Here is a 20,733-nt window from a genome sequence, read left to right as displayed (position 1 = left end):
TGCTCTTAGCATTTATTATATAAACAAATATTTATAATATAAAAAATCAATACACCATTATCTTTTCACTAAAAGACAAAACGATGAAGAGTATTATTGAAAAAAAAAAATATTGAAAAAATATTGACCTGCTTTCCTCATAATAAATATATTAAAATAAATTACAATATTATCGATCTAAAATAAAGATTTGCTAGAAGAAGAATTTGATAAATGAAATATACAATTCAAAAATTTTTATTATGATTATGATTAAAAAAATTAGAATATTTAGTCAAAGTAGATAAAACTCAAAATTTTATAAGAACTTTTTTTTTGTCAAATGGACATTATCGTTGAGTTCAAAAACATCAAAAAACATAATTTAAACTGTAAGTATACTTAAATTTGAATTTAATATAATAATTTATAAAAATATTAATTTTATCAAGAGAACTTAGGGCGTAAGGGATATTTTGGCCAATAAAGAAAAATTAGTGAGAAATTTCAAAAATCTAAGATCGACAATTCAAATTGATTTAATGTAATAAACATAATGGAGAAAAAAAATATATAAAAATATATTATTATTTAATTATTTTTGTATATTATTAAAATATAAAAAATAATTTATTTTTATAAAATTTAATTTAAGTGTACTTATTTATATAAAAGGGATTGATTTAAAATTATTGAAATGTTAAAGGGTGCGATGTAATTAATATAAATATAAATATTATTATATTATTATATTATTATATAATATAATATTATAATATATTATAAGTTATAAATGTGTTAACCGTTTAGATTACCAGGTGTTTATTTTATATATTATAATATAATATATAATGTATTATTATATTTTATGTATTATAATCTTACTTGATGTTCATTTATATTTACAAGAAGAAACAAAAATAAAGATAAGTAGGTTTTGATAATGGGTTGTGTACATTACTTTCAATTAAGATTTAAACATATTTCAAACATGAATTAAGATTAGACACTGAAGAATAAAATATTCATAACGTTGAGATTTATTTAGTCACTGGAATGTTTTGTCAAATTATTAAGAAAATTAGTTTAAAAAATCATTTTAATGTTATAGGGACGCGTAAAACCTAACTATGAAGGTATGAAACTTATAATTTCAATTTATAATATAATTTTTAATGAAATATATTTTATTTTAATTTTAAAAGTTAATTTCAAATTTATTATTATTTAAATTCAAAATTCATACATCGAATTGTAGAATAATTTATTTTATATCTTTTCTCTGATATTTTAATATTGTTAAATAAAAATAAATGAATTTAGGTGAAGGTAACTAAAAAATTACTTTATTTAACAAATTTATTTTCATAGTAATTTTAGTAAAGTGCTCATTTTAAAAATTGTTAAGACACCTTGTTTTGAAAGTGTATTTTCGTTGGGTATTAATCTTAAAAAAATAATAAAATATTTACGTTTAAATTTGAAATTGAGAATGAGAGTTTCGATTATTTATAATTAAGAATGATATTCTCAATTGGTTGGAATCAATAATGAGAATCTCGATCATTTGTGCTTGTATTGAGAAATTTTTAGGTTGATAATGCTTTTGAATATTGTGTAATAGATACGTGATGCAATTATGATGATAACCATGAGATGATATACTTGCATGTTTATTACTTTATGATTTACTAATTTCAATATACTATTGCATATTTATAATTCTAAAATACCTGGAAATGTTATCATATTTGTACATTTATTACTATATATATTATTTTTGTTATCCATTAAAGGATAATGAATGCCTATATAATTAATATATAGCTCTTCTTCGAAGCAATCAATTAATTTAAAACAATAAAGGTTTGATATTCTCTCCGATAGTATGGGATACCATTTAAGAATATCATTATATATACTATTTGAAATATTCTTATCTTTTTATATATTGAAAAATAACAAATTATATTGTAAAAATGATTTGTAAATGATTAGATTGATTGATGACACATGCATATCGTAATGGAATGATAAAACTAATTTATTGAATAATCATTTACAATTTTTAGTAGTAAAACGATTAATCTCCATTAGTAATCAACGACCTACCTGAACCGAAAAATATGATTAACCAATTATGGTAAATTGTCAGACCAATTATAAAATCAAGAATTAACAATGAGTTACACACTGGTTAAATACCGAAGCATCGATATACAGGTTAATTGTAACACCCCGGATTTTCAACTCATATCTCGAGGAAATTAAATGGTGAGATTGGGAGGAAAATGTCGAATGAGAGATTTAGAGTAAAATACTCGAATATTGCTATGATTAATTTTGAGAAAAATCGACTTCGCCATTAGATTCAAAAGGATCGAAATATATATATTAGCCTGTAAGCAAGTTTGAATTCGAGTTCGGAGGAAAAAGTTATAAAATCCTCGAATTTCGCGTTAAGTGGGACCTAAAATAGTAAAATTTTGTTAGAGCGAGAATCGGAAAGATTTGATGGTACCATTAGGTCCGTAGCGAAAAATTATTCGAAATGGTATATTCACTTGTCAATTTCCGAGTCCGAATGGTTAAGTTACGAACGAAGTTAGAAATGATGGGAAAATTACAAGTATGCCATCAGCTTTATTATAAAAGAAATCTTATTTCTTTTATTTCATTTCATTTCTCTTCTTTTCCAAGGAAACCAAACGGTAGCCACGTCTCAACCCAAGGGTTTCAACCCATTCCCATCAAGTTCTAGTCCGAACGAAGCCGAGTTGAACTTCGACGAAGAAGGCAAAGTCGTCGGCGTTGTCGAGCTCTACGTCCTCACCCCATCCAACCTCCATTTCCTCTTCTTTTCTCTTGGTCTCCCACAGAATCAGCAAGTGGGTTTTTTTTATAATCACTTGGAACCCATCCATATCATAGGAGAGTCGTTGTTGGTATTAGGAAGCGGGGAGAACACCTTCAAAGAGGGTTTCACAACCAACCACTCCGTTGGCACCCGAGTTCAACCACTTTCGGAACTTCGAGCCGCCTAACATTGATCCTTAGTGTTGATTCATCACCATTGGCGTCCACAAACAAGTAAGGGACTTCCAATTCTTATTGGTAACTTTAGATTTTTCAAATGTGCATTTAGGGTTTTAAAACAAAACTTATTGTTTGCATTTAAATCGTAGAAGTTGTTGTTCGATTTCAAATTCATGGTAGAAGTAGGTGTTTTGCTTATGTTTGATCGAATTTTGATAACAAAATCGTGGTGGGTAGGATGGTTCGAGAATGAAAAAGGAAATCGAAAAAGGGATCGAAAAACCCAAAAATCGCGAGTGAGGTTCAGGCTGTAGGTGGGAGGGTCGGTGCCACCGGCACCTACCGAAGGTATTCTGTCGGTCCCACCGACAGAATGAAGCTTCTGCCACCGACGAAACGCGATGAAATTTTATGCTGTCGGCAGGACCGTCGGTCCCACCGACATCTGCCGAAGACCAATCTGTCGGTTCCACCGACAGAATCCTGATTCTGCCACCGACAGACACAGTTTTGATCAGAACAGTGTTCTGACTCTTGGCTTGACCTCATCACACCTTATACACTATTTCTCACCCTTTATTTCATTAAAAACATTTAAGTAAATGTCCTCTTTAATTTTTACTTTCCATTTACTTTAAGTTCTTTAATGAAATTAAGGTTTTTTACCCCCCCCATTTCGGAACAATGAGAATGGTTTTAAGATCCAATCTCAAAGGATCAAAATCCGAATTTTGGTTTTAAAGAACAAAACGTAATTTTCGACGTTTTCGGCAAGTTTTCAAAATGAAATAACTTTCACGTTTCTTTGAATTAGATTACAAAATTATATGGTGTCGAATCTCATGATCGAGACTTTCATTTCGAAAAACCCGTTTTCAATTTCGAGAACTTTGAAAAATTGAGTTTCCGACACTTAGCCAAATTTCACCAGCTTTCATTATTTTTAACAGCTTTTGCCCCGTGCATCATCGGGACCTTGTTTTTGAATAAACTTCGGTGATTTTCAATGGAAAGACCAAAAGAATGACTTTGAAAGATTGAAAATGAATGGTTGATTTGAAAAGACGAAAAATGAGAATGTTGAAAGAATGGGAAAGGGATGAAACGGTAAATTGTCAGAATCACACCCGAGGGGTGATGTCTGCCTTTTACATTGTATGTTGTGTGTAGGTTGGTGAAAGGATATCTAGATTATTAATGAAAGGGTTGCATGTTTATTTCCGATTATGTTAGCGCGTGCGCTGAGTACTGTTATTTATTTTAGGCCGGTTGGCCACGGTTGCATGGTAGGAACTGGATATCCGTTCTCAACCCTGTTCTGTTAATTTCTCTTTTGTTTTAAATGAAAAATCATATATGTACGTAGTTATTTTGTGAGCTGTTAAAGGGTTTGTGAATGCCTGAAGGGATAGTGTGTCACATCATCCGGAGGGGTACACTATCCTGGGATGTACGGTAGGGACCACCAAACTCATACGTGGTATGGGACGCGTATGAGAGTGGAGTCACAACTGGAATCCGGGTCCATTCCTTTCTTATATTTACCAGTGAACGTGTATTGTAAAGGTGGTCGTATACGAGTGGAGTGTCATTTTGGGAATCACATGCACGCCTGATAGGCATAGACGAAGTTGATTAGTCAGTGATCACTAACAATCTAGTAGTAGTCGAACGTTCTGACACATCGAAAAGAGACCCATTGCTTACGGTCACGTCAAACGGCCAGCCTGAGCCGGATAAATGGTTCCAAAAGGGTGGTAGACACGACCAGCCACAAAATCAGGAACTACGATGTTATTGGGGAATATCATGTCCTGACTGGGAGCGATCCAGTCGTGAATCCCAACTCTTTAATTCCAATACTCCACCATTTGTATTATGTATCTGTTGTTATATTTCGAATTATAAATGAGAAGCATGTCTATTATTTCAATGTTGGCAATCTTATTTGCATAAAATGAAAAATGTATGATGAGTATGGATGATTGATGCTATGTGTAATTTTTAAAACTGTTTAGTTGCTCATCCCTAGCTATATGTACCAGTTGATCGTATTTTATCTTGTAAAACCTTGCATGTATTAAAAATACTCAGTATGCTTTATTCGATCATGCTAAGGAAGGGTTATTGATAGGAATTGGCTGTGGACTTGCTGGGTAACTTTCGTTACTCACCCTTTCCTTCCTATTTTTTTTAGTTTCAGCATTTGCAGCTACTGAGGCAGGCGTAGAGTCAATAATGGAGGAGTATCTGGTCGATCAGATCGACGATCAGAGTTTATTGCCTGGTGAACACTAGGGCCACATCCCTTAGTGTTGTCGGTTTCACCCAGGATGTATTTAGTTTTTGAATTGAGAGTTTAGGCCTATGTTAGAGTGAGAGTGTTTTGGTAAGCCTGTATATTGATAAATCTTCCGCACTCTGATCTACTTACATGTTAGATGTAATTAGTCTTCCGTTGTTATTTTCCTGTATCTACATTTTTATATACAGGTTTTGTTATAAATTGGTTTATCAGGTTTGAGTTCCGTGAAACGCTAACATAAACAGATGAGACCATGCCGAAATTTCGAGGTGCCACCTAGTACCTTGGGATTTGGCCTTGGGATTTGTGTTAGCGTTTGGCGGGGCGTCACATTAATACTTTTGTATTGATTGTGTACTTCATCATTTTTATCAAATACACTACCAGGATTAATATTCTTATAATATGTTTATGTTATTTTGTTTTATTATGAGATGAAGATATTTTGTTATTATTTTATTAAAGATTAGTCTATTTCGAGTGTTATTTATTTTATTTACTTATTTAATATGGCGTCCTGCCAAACGTTAACACAAATCCTTATGTCAGATCTCGAGGTACTAGATGGCACCTCAAAATTTCGGCATGGTCTCATTTGTTTATGTTAACTTTCCAAAGTGATTCAACCTGCACTTAATAAATAATATACAATCCTGCATATATACATACAAAATATAATACTAGTGGAAGCCTATATACATCTAATAATGTACGATAGATCAGAGTGCGGAAGAAGAAATTTATACACGGGATTATATTAAAATTTCTCACTCTAACAAAAGTCCTAACGCTCATAATAAAATTTATAATACTTTTTGACAAATCGACACTACTAAGGGGTGTGACACCAATACTCACCAAGTGACAGATTTTGATTGTCTATCTGACCCACCAGATGATTTTTACTCCTATTTTACACCTGTCTTGCTAAGTTTCGGATCTGAAACTAAAAAAATGGAGAAAGAAAGGGTGAGTAACAATAATTACCCAGTAAGGAAGTAAATAATTTCTACCAATAACCTCTCCTAACATGAACGAATAAATATACTGAATTATTTAAAAATATGCAAAATTTTACAGAAGAAACTACGATTAACTGGTATATATAGCCAATGATAAATAACTAAACATTTTAAACCTAACATTATATCGATCAGCAATACTTATTATAACATTATCTTTTTATACAAATTTAATTAATCAAATAGAAACATTAAACATGCATTTCATTTTATATATTAAAATAAGACAACAGATACATAATATACAATGGTGGAGTACTGGAATTAGAGTGTTGGGATTCACGACTGGATCGCTCCCAATCGGGACATAATGTTTCAATTCTTCTCTGGCTTTTAGTTCTTTATTTTGTGATCGATCACTGCACTTACCACACTTGGTTGACCATTTATCCAACTCAGGCTGACCGTTTGATGTGACCGTAAGTAATGAGTTTCTTTTCGATGTGTCAAAACGTTCGACTACTATAGATTGTTAGTGATCACTGAATAATCATCTTCGTTAATGCCTATTAGGTGTGCATGTGATTCCCAAATATACAAATCATTCGTATATGACCACCTTTACATTACAAGTTCATTGGTAAAGATAGAAAGGAATAACCCGGATTCAATTGTGACTTCATTCTCATACGTGTCCCATACCACGTATGAGCTTGGTGGTCTCTACCGTACATCCTACGATAGTACCCTACTCCGGATGATATGACGCACTATCCCTTCAGACATTAATAAACTCTTTAATAGCTCACAATATATATATATATATATATATATAATATATATATATATATATATATATATATTATTTTCCTTTGAAAGCAAAAAAAAGAAATTAACAGTACAAAGTTGAGAATGGATATTCAGTTTTCTACCATGCAACTGTGGCTAGCCGGCCTAAAATAAATAACGGAACAGAAACGTAAATAGCGCATCACGCTAACAGAAAGTAAATAAACATGTAACCAGTAATATTATCCCTGGATATCCGTTCACCAACCTACACACAACACAACAACGTAAAATGCAGTCATCACCCCTCGAGTGTGACTCTGACATTTTACCGTTTCATACCCTTTTTTCGATTTTTATAATTTTCAATTTCTCAAATAAAATATTCATCAATTCAATATGAGTTCATTGAATATTAAATCATATTTTTCAATTATAAAATTTATTTTCATCAATAATATTGAAAAAGTACAATACTTAGATCAAAACGGAGTCCGAATGGTGCACATGACCCAACTGACAGAATAACCCATTGAAATATCCCACCCACGTATAATTTGTTAAAAAATACAATTAAACATATCAAATATGCAAGTTCTGGCGTGAATTTGAAATAATCGATTAAATTCTATATTTTTGGAAACTCACCACAAATTTTTAATAAAATCCTAAATGCAATTTTCACAATCTACGATTACTAATAGAAATTGAGAGTTCCTTATTATTTATCTAGGAAATAATCGAAGCACGTATGCAGAAATCGAGGCAAACGACATGAAAATCGAGATGGATCAAATTTTGAAGCGATTGATTTTTGAATCTGACCCGGTGGTTTCGAATATCTCGATGCCGTTGTCTTTTCTCCCTTCTACGGCGAATGGCGATTTGGCCTCGAAACTAATGAAATCTGAGGTCGAAGTTTCAAAATCCCCATATATATATATAGGGTCGCGTTCCTAAGACTCATATTGCGACTCACATCGCGACTCACCATTTCAGCCGTTCGATATTCGTTAAATCTACGGTCCTGATCGCGACCCATTTTTAAAATGATGAAATTTCATTATTTACAACTACTCCCCGATAACAAAATAAAAAATAAAAAATAAAAACTAAAAACGAAATTTCAGCCTCAGCCGAAACTTCGTCTTCTTCGCAAATTTCAAACGAAATTTCAGCCAAAATCTGAGAGAAATCTTCTTGTGTTCATCGCGATTGAACGAAATTTCAGATCGACCGACTTGCTTGCTAAACAAAATCGAAAGAAACGAAGACGAAAGAAAATCAAAACGAACGAAAACTCGTCTTCTTCGTTTCTGCCCTCTCTTCTCTTTCTCTTTACATCGCTTCTTCCTCATCTCTATTCCCTCTCTCTCTCTCTCTCTCTAGAACAGACGACGACTCACACAAACGAAGAGCTCGACAGAAACCCTAAGGTAACAAATCACAAACCCTTGTTTTTTAATTTTTTTTGCACTTTTATTTGTTTTTAATATTTTTCTTTTTAATTTTTTTGCTGAGTATCTCCATCTCCATCTTCGTCTTCTTCTTCTTCGATTTTTAGTGTGTTGTTGGGTGGTGACTTAGGGCTTTCAATTTTTTCACTTTCTTGTTGACAGTGTAAGCAGTGCAGCTCCGAGTGGTGTGACATATGTTTCTAATAGAGGAAAAGAAAATCTCCCATTCATAGCTCCGAAGGTTGGTTCTGCACCTGGGATGACAAATGGTCCCAAGGCTCCACCTTCATCACAGAAGAAGCTGGACAATTTGGCCAACTTTCATAATTGGATAATGCAGAAACAACTTCTAAGCATGATCAAGGTTGCTCAAATTGCTCTTTGGGCTCTCTTTTCAACTTGGTAGATTATGTTCTTCTAATGTTGTACCTTGCCAAAAAATAAAATAACAAAATGCAGTTTTTTTATTTTTTTGGTTAGTTATTAGTCATGTATGGTGTTTAGTTTATACTTAAAGCATATGGATGGATGCATCTCACACTAAGACCAATCTCCTGCATGAGAATTAGAAATACCTAATTATGTTTCTGTTTTCTGTTACTTCTGCTTCCAAATCAATGTTGTTCAATACACTAATTCTTTAAGTACTACAGCCCTAGTGACTGGACATATGCAGAAGCAGAATTGAAAAGGAGACTAGGAAGCAAATTTTTAATCTACGGTATGGCCATATGGAATGTTGGCAATGCTTTTTTATACATTTTTAAATCAACTTTTAAGTTTTCATTTTTTATTTGGGATTAAGCTATTCCTCCACGGTCTTAAAAATTGTCTTTCAAATGTATAAATTTCGGTGATGTGATATGTCAAGTTGGTTGCAATCCATTGAGAAGTTACCTATTTCTAATGATACACTGCCAAGAAATTTTCTTCATTATAATTTTTAAGACTTTGTCACTTTGTACAGCAAGTTCTTCTAATACCTACACTAAAACCTTCAGTGGCATTGATGGAGCTGGGAGACGATTAGCAGATGAAGTGAGTCTTGATAAATGTGTTGTTTCCAAGTTCTCTAAGTATTTGATGTAGGTTCTTTCAAAAAGAAAAAAGATGATGACTTGATCTGTTGAAATGGGTAATTCTTTTCTTTCGTTTTTTAAATAAAAAATGATTACATTTGTTCGAAACAGGTGAAGCAAGTTGTACGAAAGACAGAGAGCTTGAAAAGAATCTCTTTCTTGGCCCATTCCCTTGGTGGTTTGTTTGCAAGATATGCAATTGCTGTTCTTTATTCTCCAAATGCCTTGATTGGCAATCAGCACGATGACATCCCTGGTTCTAGAAATAAAAATTCTTCATGCTCTTCAAAATGGGGTACAATTGCTGGATTGGAGCCAACCAATTTTATTACCTTGGCAACTCCACATCTCGGAGTGAGAGGGAGAAAGCAGGTGCATTCCTGACACACATAATTGTCGGTTCTATTGCCATCATAGAATCCTGTATTCCGTCGACTTTGTCTCCATTGCTGCATTTGATTTCTCTGAGTTATCTTACCATTATGATATATTTTTAGCTGTTCAATTTGGAAATATTATTTCTTATGGAAGAAAACAAGGGTATGAGTATTTAAAAAACTCACTGCATGCAGCATAATTTTTCTGATAAGTTGGTTCTTGCATATCTTCTATTCAATTTATTTTCTTGTTAATTAATTTCATGTTACATGTGTAACACTTGATTCTCTTTCAGAATCTATTCTTTTTCAAAGTTGTTAAGTCCTGCATTTAACCAACAGTAAGATTTTAGGAAAACATTGAAATGGCCAAGTGGAAAGACTAGAAGGGAAAAATAAGAAAAGAGCACATCCAAGGGATCTAGGAGTAGGACCAGTAGGGGACAAAACAGGAAAGTTGATTGAGAAGGTTTAGGTATGCAATGACAGAACCATTGGAGGCAATCTTTGGTGCATGTTGTGTGCTACAAAAGGATGGGAAGAACGCTGAAATGATTTGCATTGAGTTGGAAAGAAAACATTTGAAGACACACGCCTTAACATGAGTTATTAGTTCTGGATAGGATTGAATGGGGAAACAGGATTCATGTCCCGACCCAAAATAGTTGGGTTAGTGAATTATAAATCATCACCATGAATCCTTATCAGACATTTACCTTTTGAATTTCAATGCAAATATGTAGGTCTTAATGAAGAATTTATGAAAGATTAGTCATCAATGCACCATAAACCATGATCTGATGGTGTATTTTATTACTGTGATTCTCCTAAATTGCCAAACAACTGACTGCTCTAATATAATATGTTATGTTTCAGCTTCCGTTTCTCTTGGGGGTCCCCATCTTGGAAAAACTTGTTGCACCTTTAGCTCCAATTTTTGTTGGCCGAACTGGTCGTCAACTGTTCCTTACAGATGGTAAACCTAGCAAACCACCCCTTCTTCTGAGAATGGCATCTGATTTGTTTTAGATAATTTTAGTCATTGTCAAACACCATAGAAGGAGGAACCAGATGGCTGGTTAATAAATTCAAAGGTGACCTTTTCTTTGTAGTTCATTTACTAAAATTAATTCCTTGTAAGTTATAAGAAGCTATAGCTGCACGAATTGAACCACAATACACTAAAGGCATGCCAATATAATACCAAGTTCAATGCACTTTAGCCTTTATGACACAGTTGTGAGATGGTATGGAGATTAGGTGTTCTTTTACTTGAATAGTTTTATTTATGCTGTTTTGGTAGTTTAATGGAATTGAATTGAGAATGTGAGTCATGTTTCCGAGTAGGATGGCATTGACATGTAACTTTTTTTCTTCTTCTTCTCTGAATAGGATTCTTCAACTTTTTAATGAAATGGAGATTTGGTTTTTACAGGGAAATTGCAAAAGCCACTGCCGGAGTTATGAAAGGAATATGACATGGTAGTAAGCATCTTTCCTCGAGATGCCACCAACTACGAGTTCAATAAAGAGACAAAGAAGCTAACTGTATTCATACCTTCTGTATGTGAAGTCGGGTACAAGGATTCATCTGTCTTGCGTTTCTTTACCACTGTGACTGGGTATCTGGAGAAAGAAAAGCTAGCTGATATCTAGAGAGGCTTATGAGGTCCTAAAAGATGGCGTGTGTGTGGATAAGTTTTAGGAGGGTCTCTTTTAAATGGGTATCGATCTGTTGGAAAAATCTCTATTTTTGTGATGGTTGTAAAGTGTCCATCTATTGAGATTATATCTATTTGTTTTTGTAATGTCTCCTAACAACAAATTGGATACTTATTAAGCCAATTGTCTGAAACTTATGAAATGCTTGTTTTTAAGGCTCATGATGGAGTTGGTCTATACATACTTAACTCCACCTTGTGGAGTGTATTATCTATATGGGTGACTCTAACTTGATTTCTCAAAATGCTTGTTTGTTGTTACGCGTGTTTGAAGTCTGGATCAAACCAAACCAAATAATTTGCCATGTCCTATGGGATAGGTTTGTTTGTTGAGAAAGTGAAGCAATGTGTGGCATCAGGTTTGGACCCTTTCAATAACATACAAAACCTTGTGATGGATATGTATAACAAACCTATCATAGCCCAACCTTTGAACATGGGTGGTGGTTCTATGGGATAGGTTTGTTTGTTGAGAAAGTGAAGCAATGTGTGGCATCAGGTTTGGACCCTTTCAATAACATACAAAACCTTGTGATGGATATGTATAACAAACCTATCATAGCCCAACCTTTGAACATGGGTGGTGGTTGCCTGTGTTTTTATCCAGACCTAGGAATTAGAGACCTGGATTATGTGTCATATGGGGGAGTTAGCTTCTAGTCATTTTTTCTGCCCCTTATTAGCTTGTATTGTATTTCGGCTTTTAATACACAACAAAAGTTTAATTAAAGAACACAATTTACAACTTATCCTTCACAATAGACTGATTTTTTTTGCCTTTAAAAAAAAAAATCATAAAGTCGATACTTTGCCTAACTGTATATCGACCGAGTGAAACTGATTTTGTTACAAAATCCAGTCAAACTTTAGTCAGTCCTCCTCAGTTTGGGAGGAGCAGAACCCTTCCCTTTTCACAGCGTGTTTGGACCACATTTTGGTGAATATTTGTGGTACCTCCATTTGTGGAATGGAAGAACTGTAAGTATATTTTTTGTTCTTGGTGTTGCTCACACACTCTTGGCCCTCTCCCTCCATTTATAAATATATGCACTATCTAATGATCAAGAACTGATCAAAAAGTATTTGACAAGTGTAAAAGGTGACAAATTTGTCAACGTGAAAACTGTTTGATATCGCGTTAGGGACTATTTTGGGGTGGAAGGAATTAAATTAGACCTTAACCTTAAACATTTTTGGAACATGGGTCAAGACGAGAGGTTCATGCAATCAATATCTATATATTGTGTTCTTTCTCAGTTATTCCAAACTGAAATGTATATGATGATACCCTTCATTGGTAGAAAATAAGTTTGCTATCTGAAAAGACCAATGAGTTGCCTTTAGTAACCTTTGTTGCCTTTTGTTCATGATATTAGAAAACAAAGAAAATAATACAACTCATACATGTATATATGCATGAATTAGATTTGTAAAGTTGCAACCAACAGTCTGCCTGACTCCATTGCTGAGCGTGTTTCCGAAGGAGCTCAACCAATAGTTCCCCTGCACCTTCCCATGGAACATCAACCAATGTTGGGCATCCTTGTACTCCTTTCTTTCGAGCATCACACAACCTAAATGGACAAAACAGGTTGATGCTAAAGCACTCATTCCTTAGAAGAATAAACCCTGAAAAGAAAAAAGAAGTTCAACATACTAGTACTGTGTTGATTTGATTACTACTGTATGTGTTGGTAAGTTGATTCCATGTGCAAGAGTATTAGTAGTGCATAGAATTTGAACATCTCCCCTAAGGAAAAGACCTTCAATGAGGTTTTGATCCTTCATACAAAGCCCACCATTGTGATAACCAACTGCAAATAACACAAGCTTATCATTGAAGACATAACTTGAAATAAAGTACAACAATACTCATTTCCTAGGGCAAGAGTTATCAGTATCAACTAAAGGGTTAAGAGACACCCCTAATCAAACAAGGAAAACAAGAGGCATGGATGATAGGAGGAAGGAAACTCAATAATCATTTAGTATGTACCAGCTAAAAGAACACATGATTGCATTTGTTTATCGCTGAATGACAGTGAAACTTCCTTTAGCCTTTCTTGTTGTTCCTTGCATTTTATGAATGGATTCAAATGGCCAAAGGTCATTGCTGTCCGAGAGAGCTGTAGTGCTGCTTCTTGTGCTCCTTTTCTGGTGGAACAGAAAACCAAGGCAGATTTTCCTCTTGAGTGTTGCATAAGAATATCTGCAACCAAGTTTTTGCACATAATTCAATGGAAGTGAAAAAGATGAGAAGATGCAAAAAAAGAAAATCAACATAACTGTCTCTTAAACCCTGCTTACCAAAAACATAGTTTTGGAGGTGCTGGATAATAAAACAAGATATTAAAATAGTCAGACGAAAGTGACAAAGGTATAAGAGGACATTTCCAGAATTCTAATTTTCAACTACAATTACCAAAGATATCGACAGGTTTAAGCAATTACCCTTTCAAATAAGAAGTCATTTTTTGCTGGAGCATAGCCTGCAGAGAAGGAAATTGTGAGAACAAATGAAACAATAGGATTGAGACTTAAGATATTATCTATTCACTAGATATTGCTTGAATCCTCATGAAACAAAGAATTAAATAAAATGAAGTCTTGATGCTACAATTTATATCTTAGTAAGAAAGTTCCTTTTCTAATTTTATGAGGACAAATGGAGGAACTCCACTTTAAATGAAACCATAATCTAAAAGGGAAACACGAAAATGATTGATGTATACCAAATACTCGGGTGGTCAATTTTACAGGACTCATTTCTTCTCCAAATCTGCATAACAAACATTAAAAGGCGAAACAAAATTAACTTGCTGCTGCATTTGCATTGAAGAAAACAAGAGCTTGTTTATATCAGTCATATAAAGAGGGACCTTTTAATTCCTTGGACCAGAACCAGAAGCCATTCCGCTGCTGAGACTAATAAAAATACAGTGAAGTCTGCATGAGGGGATTAAAATCTGCCTAAATCAATTGGGCAAACCAATTGGGGATTAAAGTAACAAGCTAACCAATCCCTTATAAAATTCTGAACATGAAATTAAAAAAAAATTAAAAAACTAATTAAGGGTTTCTGATTTCTTACCTTTGAGAGAGATCGAATTTGTGATTTCTTTGGAACGAATTAGAGAGAGAAAGAGTGTGACGAAGTTTTGCAAATCTACAGAGAATCGAAAATGCCCAAATCTACAGAGAATCGAAAATGTCCAAATCGATGAGGAAGAAGATGTCTTCGTCTTCGTCGTAAACTGACGGTTTCAAAAGTCGTAAACCGATGTTGCAGAGAAACGAAGAACGAAGTTGAGATCTGTTTTTGTTTTTATGGGGAGGTGAGTCTAATCGATCTCAATGAGGAAGAAGAAGTCTTCGTCTTCGTCGTAGTCGTAAATCGCTGTAAATGACGAGAGAGAGAGAGTTGTCTTCGTCTTCGTCGTAAATCGAAGAAGATCTCTGCAATCTGTCGAGAAGAGGAACGAGGAAGAAGACGATCTCTGCGATCTGTCGATTTGTTTTTGTCGAAGAGGATGTTGTAGAGAGGGCTTCGAACGCAGAGATCAAAGCGAAGAAGATGAAGTCGAAGAACTTGTTTTCTGTTCGATCTGTGTTACGGGGAGGTAGCTGTAAATATAGAAACTTCATCGTTTTAAAAATGGGTCGCGATCTGGACCGTAGATTTAACGAATATCGAACGGCTGAAATGGTGAGTCGCGATGTGAGTCACAATATGAGTCTTAGGAATGCGACCCATATATATATATATATATATATATATAATATATATATATATATATAATATATATATATATATTATATATATATATATATATATATAATATACGACTGATTTTTGACGATATAAGGTGAAAGAGGAGATGAGATGAAGAGATCTTTGGTAGGTTTTTGTAGATGTCGAGGCTACAGACCTTTCTCCCTTCTGCGTCGGAAGTTGACAGCGAGCGATTTGCGACGAATTCGAGATTAAAAATCGAAGAAAAAAAATGGGTTGGCTGGTTTTGGACGGGTTGGAGAAAACGAAGAATACAATTTTTTATTTATATAAAATTTTGGATGAAATCGATATTTTACATATTGTTTTGATCGACGATAACTTGACCGTCCAGACTCCAAAAATAACAAATGAATATTCTATTTCGTTTAATTTTTCGTTCTGGATCTAATGATATGGTCAATTTTTACAAATTCTATCTCTAACAAAAATTTATATTTTTGACATGAGGTGACCCATAAAATTGACGTCGTTTTTATTTTTGACTATAATTCGACTTCCTGATCTCCAAAAATGACAAATAAATAGTCTATGTTCAATAATTTTTCATTACGAACCCAATGGTATAATAAAATCTTAATAATTCTTAGTCTAACAAAAAGTTACTATTTTAGTTTGGTCCAACTTGATAATCGAGGATTTTGCAATTTCTATATTCGGACTCGCATTTGAGCGTGCTTGCAAGCTAAAATATGTTTTTCGATCATTTTAAATCTAATGGTGAGGTTAGATTCTATTAAAATGATCGAAAATATCTTAAGATTTTACCCCTAAGTCCCACTTTTAAGATTTTATCAAAATTTTACTATTTATTTTTTCTTGAGATGCGAATTGAAAACTCGAGATTTTACATTTAAAAATTTGTATTATTTATAATATATTAGTTTGTTTATCTATTCATATTAGGATTATTAATTTGAAATATGAGTTTACTATTGAATAACTTTAATATATTTACCCTACTAACAAAATATTATAGATGTCCCAACTACTGAGATGTCTATACTTAATTGAGAACATTATATAGAGGGATTGTAAGATTAGGATGATGAACATTATTTCATTATATGTGAGAGATTAGAGCTTAGTGGAAATATTTTATATAGTTTTGAATTTCTTTGTATATATTAGAATCAAGTGTATTGTATTTATTTATATGTATATGTTTAGAGTATGAGAGTTAATGCTATGACATGAATAGTTGTTGATCAATATGAGATGTGTAGTTGATCTATATATATTTTTTCAGCCTGTCAATAGATATCTGAAAATTAAAATTCGATTAAAAAAATCGGATATTATTCAAAATTTTTGGATATTGAATTCGAATGTTATTTTAATATTCGAATGAGTTTCGGATGCAAATTCAGATGTTGCAATATCTGATTCGATAATATCCGTTATGATTTAAATATATATGTTATATATTCATGTTATACCACAAAACTTATATATATATAATCTTGTGTATTCGTGTTTTACAACGAAATTTAATTTTAAAACTTTATATTCTTAAAACTTCAAATGCAAGAACCAGTTGGCAATTGACAAAAATGGTGAGGGTGGGTTTTGACTGGACGATCTCCATAACCACCGTTTTCTCCGGTCGGCGAGCATTAGGTAATACTTCCCCCACCCCTCTCCCTCTCTCTCAAAGCAAAATGGTTTTTGCCAAAACCTTTTTATTTTTTTTTTCAGCGAGCTCCATGACCATCATCTTCTCTGGTTGGTGAGCATCCACGCTTCCAGGTAGATACTTCATCTCCCTTCCCCCCCACCTCTCTCTCTCTCTCAAAGTAAAACCTTATTTTTTTTCCTTTAAAAATCGATCGGCTTCAACCTCAAACCTAAATAGGAAAATCAATTGGATTTTTTTATAGATTGAAGAGGATGGTAGAGATTGAATCTAATTTTTGTAGGATTTTTATCGGATCAGATATTCGATATGCTTTTCAAATTCGAATTCGAATCTTGATCAGTAATATCCGATCGAATTCAAATTCGAATTCGAATATTACTATTTTTTTCAATTCGAATTCGGATATAGTACTATCTGATGGGATACTTATTCGTTGACAACCCTACATTTTTTTATATTATAACTATAGTTATGTTTTTTTTTTAAAGTAATTTATTCGTTATGATATGATGGTTATAATGTAGTGGATATATGAATTTTGATTATACAAGTATATTTCTACAGGTGAAAATTTTTCATAAGTCTAATTTTTAGGAAAAATTATGTGAAAATTATTTTGAAGAAATTCATATCGTATTTAAGATTTGAAGATATTGATTTTGATTTTTTTATTTTTCACTCTATCTTCGAGATTTGGGAAAATCTAGGTCCTAAATCAAGGGTTTAGCAGCTAACGTCCCCTTGAGGTCTTGGACGTTAGCATTCCCTTTTAAATATTTGAAGAGTAAATAAAAAGTGGTGAACTCGACAGTAAATAAAAAAAATAGTGAGTTCGCCAATAATAAGGGACCATTTAGAAAAAAAAAAGTTTACGAAATGTCATGCCAAACTATCGTTGAAAATTTAGGGACTATTTAAAAAGAATTCCCTCCGCAAGGGTCATTTAAGTAATTTTCTTTTAAAAAGTGAGAGTCGCCATCATTCATTAGTTTACACTAAATGATCATCAAAAATTGTTTTATTTATTTATTAAAAGAAAAGTGACTTTTAATCAAATTATGGAGGTTTGGGTAAGGGAATTTGATTGAAGAGTTGGGTAGGTGTTTTAGATTCTACTCTCCTCAATCACTAAGATGATTTACCTAGTGAACTTGAAATTTTAAGATAGTGCATGAAAGTAGAATTAGATAAAATGAAAATTTTAAATAAAAAACATTCTCGACCTTGGACCCAAACTTTAGGTTAATCTCTTTACTTTGGGGAAAGCTTAAGCAAGTCCATTTTATTCTAAACTAAACATAAAAATGCATAGAGAGTGATTTAAGATGTAAATGCAAAATTTGTTATGCTAGAATCTTCATGGAATAAAATTTCAATAATCTAAGGTGGTGTTTGTTTGCGCTATTTTTCAGCGCTTATTGCTGAAAAAAATTAAATTCAGCACTTTTGTCAAAATAGCGCGTTTGTTTACTCGTGCTTATTGCTGAAAATAAGTGAAAAAAATTCAGCACTATTTTGATGCTGAAAAAAAGTGCTAAAGCGGTAAGCACTTCGCTTTTTTCAGCACGGACAAGTATGCCCTTTGTTTTTTTGAGCATGGACAAGTATGCCATTATTCTTAAAAGGATATTACCTCTTATATCCCATGGATAAGTATATAAACACCCACAAATTAATAAACCCACACCATAGCTAAATTATTTTGTCTTATATGGGTTAAAATTTTTGGAATGAGTTGATTTTTGGTGAAGATGATCTCTACAATGAGGAGATCATCCTCACAAAAAATCAGCACATCTTGAAACTTCTAACCCTATCAAAAAAAGTTCAAGAACCGTAAATTGTCCTTTTTTTTTTTTTTGAAATCTATTTTTAACGAGTTTGGTGAGGATGATCTCTAGACCATATAAACCATCCTCACTAAAAATTTGCTCATTCCAAAAACTTTAATCCATATAAAACAAAACAAAAAATGGCTATAGTGTGGGTTGCCCTTATTAATTCATAGGGTGCTTTTATAATTACACATCCTTCATTTCCATCGAAAATTATTCATCCAAAATAAGTTCTTTTTAAATTTGATTTCAAATTTTGATGACATGTATGACATTATTATTTTTAATTTGAAATTTGTGGGCTTTTATAAATAGAAATTATTATTTATAAATTGAAGATTTGAGTATTATTTATTATTTAAAAATAAATTGTATTTTAATTTCATAAGAAATAATATATTTTATTGTGTTTGATAATAAATAAGCATTTGAAACATGCAAACAATGTATAATATGATTATAAGGGTAACAAAGACAATTTATCAGTTTCAGCAATGTGTAACAAACATAATTTAGCATCTAAACAAACAACTTTTTCAACACTTAAATTCAGCGCTTATAAGTTTCAGCGCTTAATGCTATTCAACACTTATTTTTTTCAATTTAACAAACAGCACCTAAAATTCGGACCTTTGGGTAAAAGTCACCATCAAACCCCTATCAAATCAATGCCTATTTTTTTATAGGCAACAGGAAGACTTCGTGATAGTTCTACACGAAAAAAAAATCATATTTAGAGTTTTAATTTGAAAGTTATAGTCTTGGAAAGTTGTGGTCCCCAACTTACCCTCAAGACTGATTTTTGTTACTTCTGTGAGCTATATATAACTCTCAAACTACTCATTACATAGATGGGCTTCTTGGTGGGTCTGAAGTTGATTTAAAGATGATTATTTGCAAAGTGCTAACATCTAAAAATTCCTTTTTATTAGGGGAGAATCATTTGTTGTAAATCAACTCAATTTTTTTAGTTCTATCCACTGCTTTTTAGTAAAATTGCTTTATTTGTGTGGGAATATGACTTTGATTTTGCTCAAATAAAATGGAAAGAGGACTTATAAGAGAATCTTCCCATAGTTTGATCTTAATTGTGATTGTACTGCATGAGTGCAAGTTTTATTTAGAATTAGATTTTGATTTTGGCTGGGACAAAGATGTTTATCACTAAAAAAGGACCTCCAATCTGTTCATCTCACCATTTATGCATGATTTGATAAAAGATAGGTTTTAGAATTAGGATTCTCCTCCTCCAATCCACTTTTGTGTCCCTATCTAGGGGTATTCCCCGAGTAAGATTTTATTGATTGTTTCAAATGGAGTTTTTTTTTTTTTTGTTTTTGTTTGAGGGGGGGGGAGAGTTTGGGTTTACACATAAAGGATTTTAAATTACAAAAAGAGATGATTATAAGGAGAATGACATAAGAAAATGATGATAGAATTCTTTGCTCTCCTATCTTTATTCCCTTCTTGAAAGTTAAGCTCATTTTGGTCTTCAAGAATGAAAGAAATAATGGATTAAGAATGAGTTGAAACTTTTGCAGAGTTCCAAGGCTAAATTGTTGGAAGCCTTTAGACCCCCTTCTATTTATGGGCTTCTTGGGAGCATATGTGGCCTGTGGGGCCAAGTACGTACGGATTTTCTTGAAAAAAGAAACATGGGAGACATGGAAATTTGATAATTTTCTATTAGCCTCTCATAAAAGACCAAAATCAAGGGAGCATGCAACCAATTTGGAAGCCTTAGAATATCAAAACCTGGAA

General features: G+C 32.8%; 2 protein-coding genes across 2 annotated transcripts; one reads left to right on the top strand and one right to left on the bottom strand.

Moving 5' to 3' along the window:
- Positions 1–8,787: 8,787 nt before the first annotated feature.
- Positions 8,788–11,867, top strand: LOC147381592 (lipid droplet phospholipase 1-like). The gene is made up of 6 exons (XM_086430225.1): positions 8,788–8,930; positions 9,167–9,249; positions 9,496–9,566; positions 9,719–9,979; positions 10,861–11,078; positions 11,420–11,867. Exons 1-5 carry the CDS (start codon positions 8,788–8,790, stop codon positions 11,011–11,013), a joined length of 711 nt encoding a protein of 236 aa, XP_086286351.1. The 3' UTR covers positions 11,014–11,078; positions 11,420–11,867.
- A 1,073-nt stretch (positions 11,868–12,940) lies between these two features.
- Positions 12,941–14,954, bottom strand: LOC147381591 (ATP-dependent DNA helicase homolog MER3-like). The gene is made up of 8 exons (XM_086430181.1): positions 14,797–14,954; positions 14,585–14,651; positions 14,438–14,484; positions 14,157–14,194; positions 14,013–14,034; positions 13,702–13,914; positions 13,363–13,519; positions 12,941–13,279 (listed from the first exon to the last, which is right to left on the bottom strand). Coding segments are annotated over exons 3-8 (465 nt in total). The 5' UTR covers positions 14,472–14,484; positions 14,585–14,651; positions 14,797–14,954; the 3' UTR covers positions 12,941–13,278.
- Positions 14,955–20,733: the final 5,779 nt, after the last annotated feature.

The sequence above is a fragment of the Akebia trifoliata genome, unplaced genomic scaffold (genome assembly GCF_017979445.1).
Source record: "Akebia trifoliata isolate Shusen 1 unplaced genomic scaffold, ASM1797944v1 Contig00341_ERROPOS679206+, whole genome shotgun sequence".
In the NCBI taxonomy this organism is placed as follows: Eukaryota; Viridiplantae; Streptophyta; class Magnoliopsida; order Ranunculales; family Lardizabalaceae; genus Akebia; species Akebia trifoliata.
The sequence above is the reverse complement of the archived record's forward strand: the minus strand, read 5'-3'. Positions and strand labels throughout refer to the sequence as shown.

Bases quoted from the DNA above. Each gene is read 5' to 3' on its own strand.
- LOC147381592 (XM_086430225.1), top strand. From the start codon at position 8,788: ATGACAAATGGTCCCAAGGCTCCACCTTCATCACAGAAGAAGCTGGAC. The intron at 9,250-9,495 runs GTATGGCCATAT...CACTTTGTACAG, and splicing joins AAGCAAATTTTTAATCTACG to CAAGTTCTTCTAATACCTAC. The intron at 9,567-9,718 runs GTGAGTCTTGAT...TGTTCGAAACAG, and splicing joins GGAGACGATTAGCAGATGAA to GTGAAGCAAGTTGTACGAAA.
- LOC147381591 (XM_086430181.1), bottom strand. From the start codon at position 14,471: ATGAGTCCTGTAAAATTGACCACCCGAGTATTTG. The intron at 14,195-14,437 runs GTATACATCAAT...CCTTCTCTGCAG, and splicing joins ATTGACCACCCGAGTATTTG to GCTATGCTCCAGCAAAAAAT. The intron at 14,035-14,156 runs GTAATTGCTTAA...TTTATTATCCAG, and splicing joins ATGACTTCTTATTTGAAAGG to CACCTCCAAAACTATGTTTT.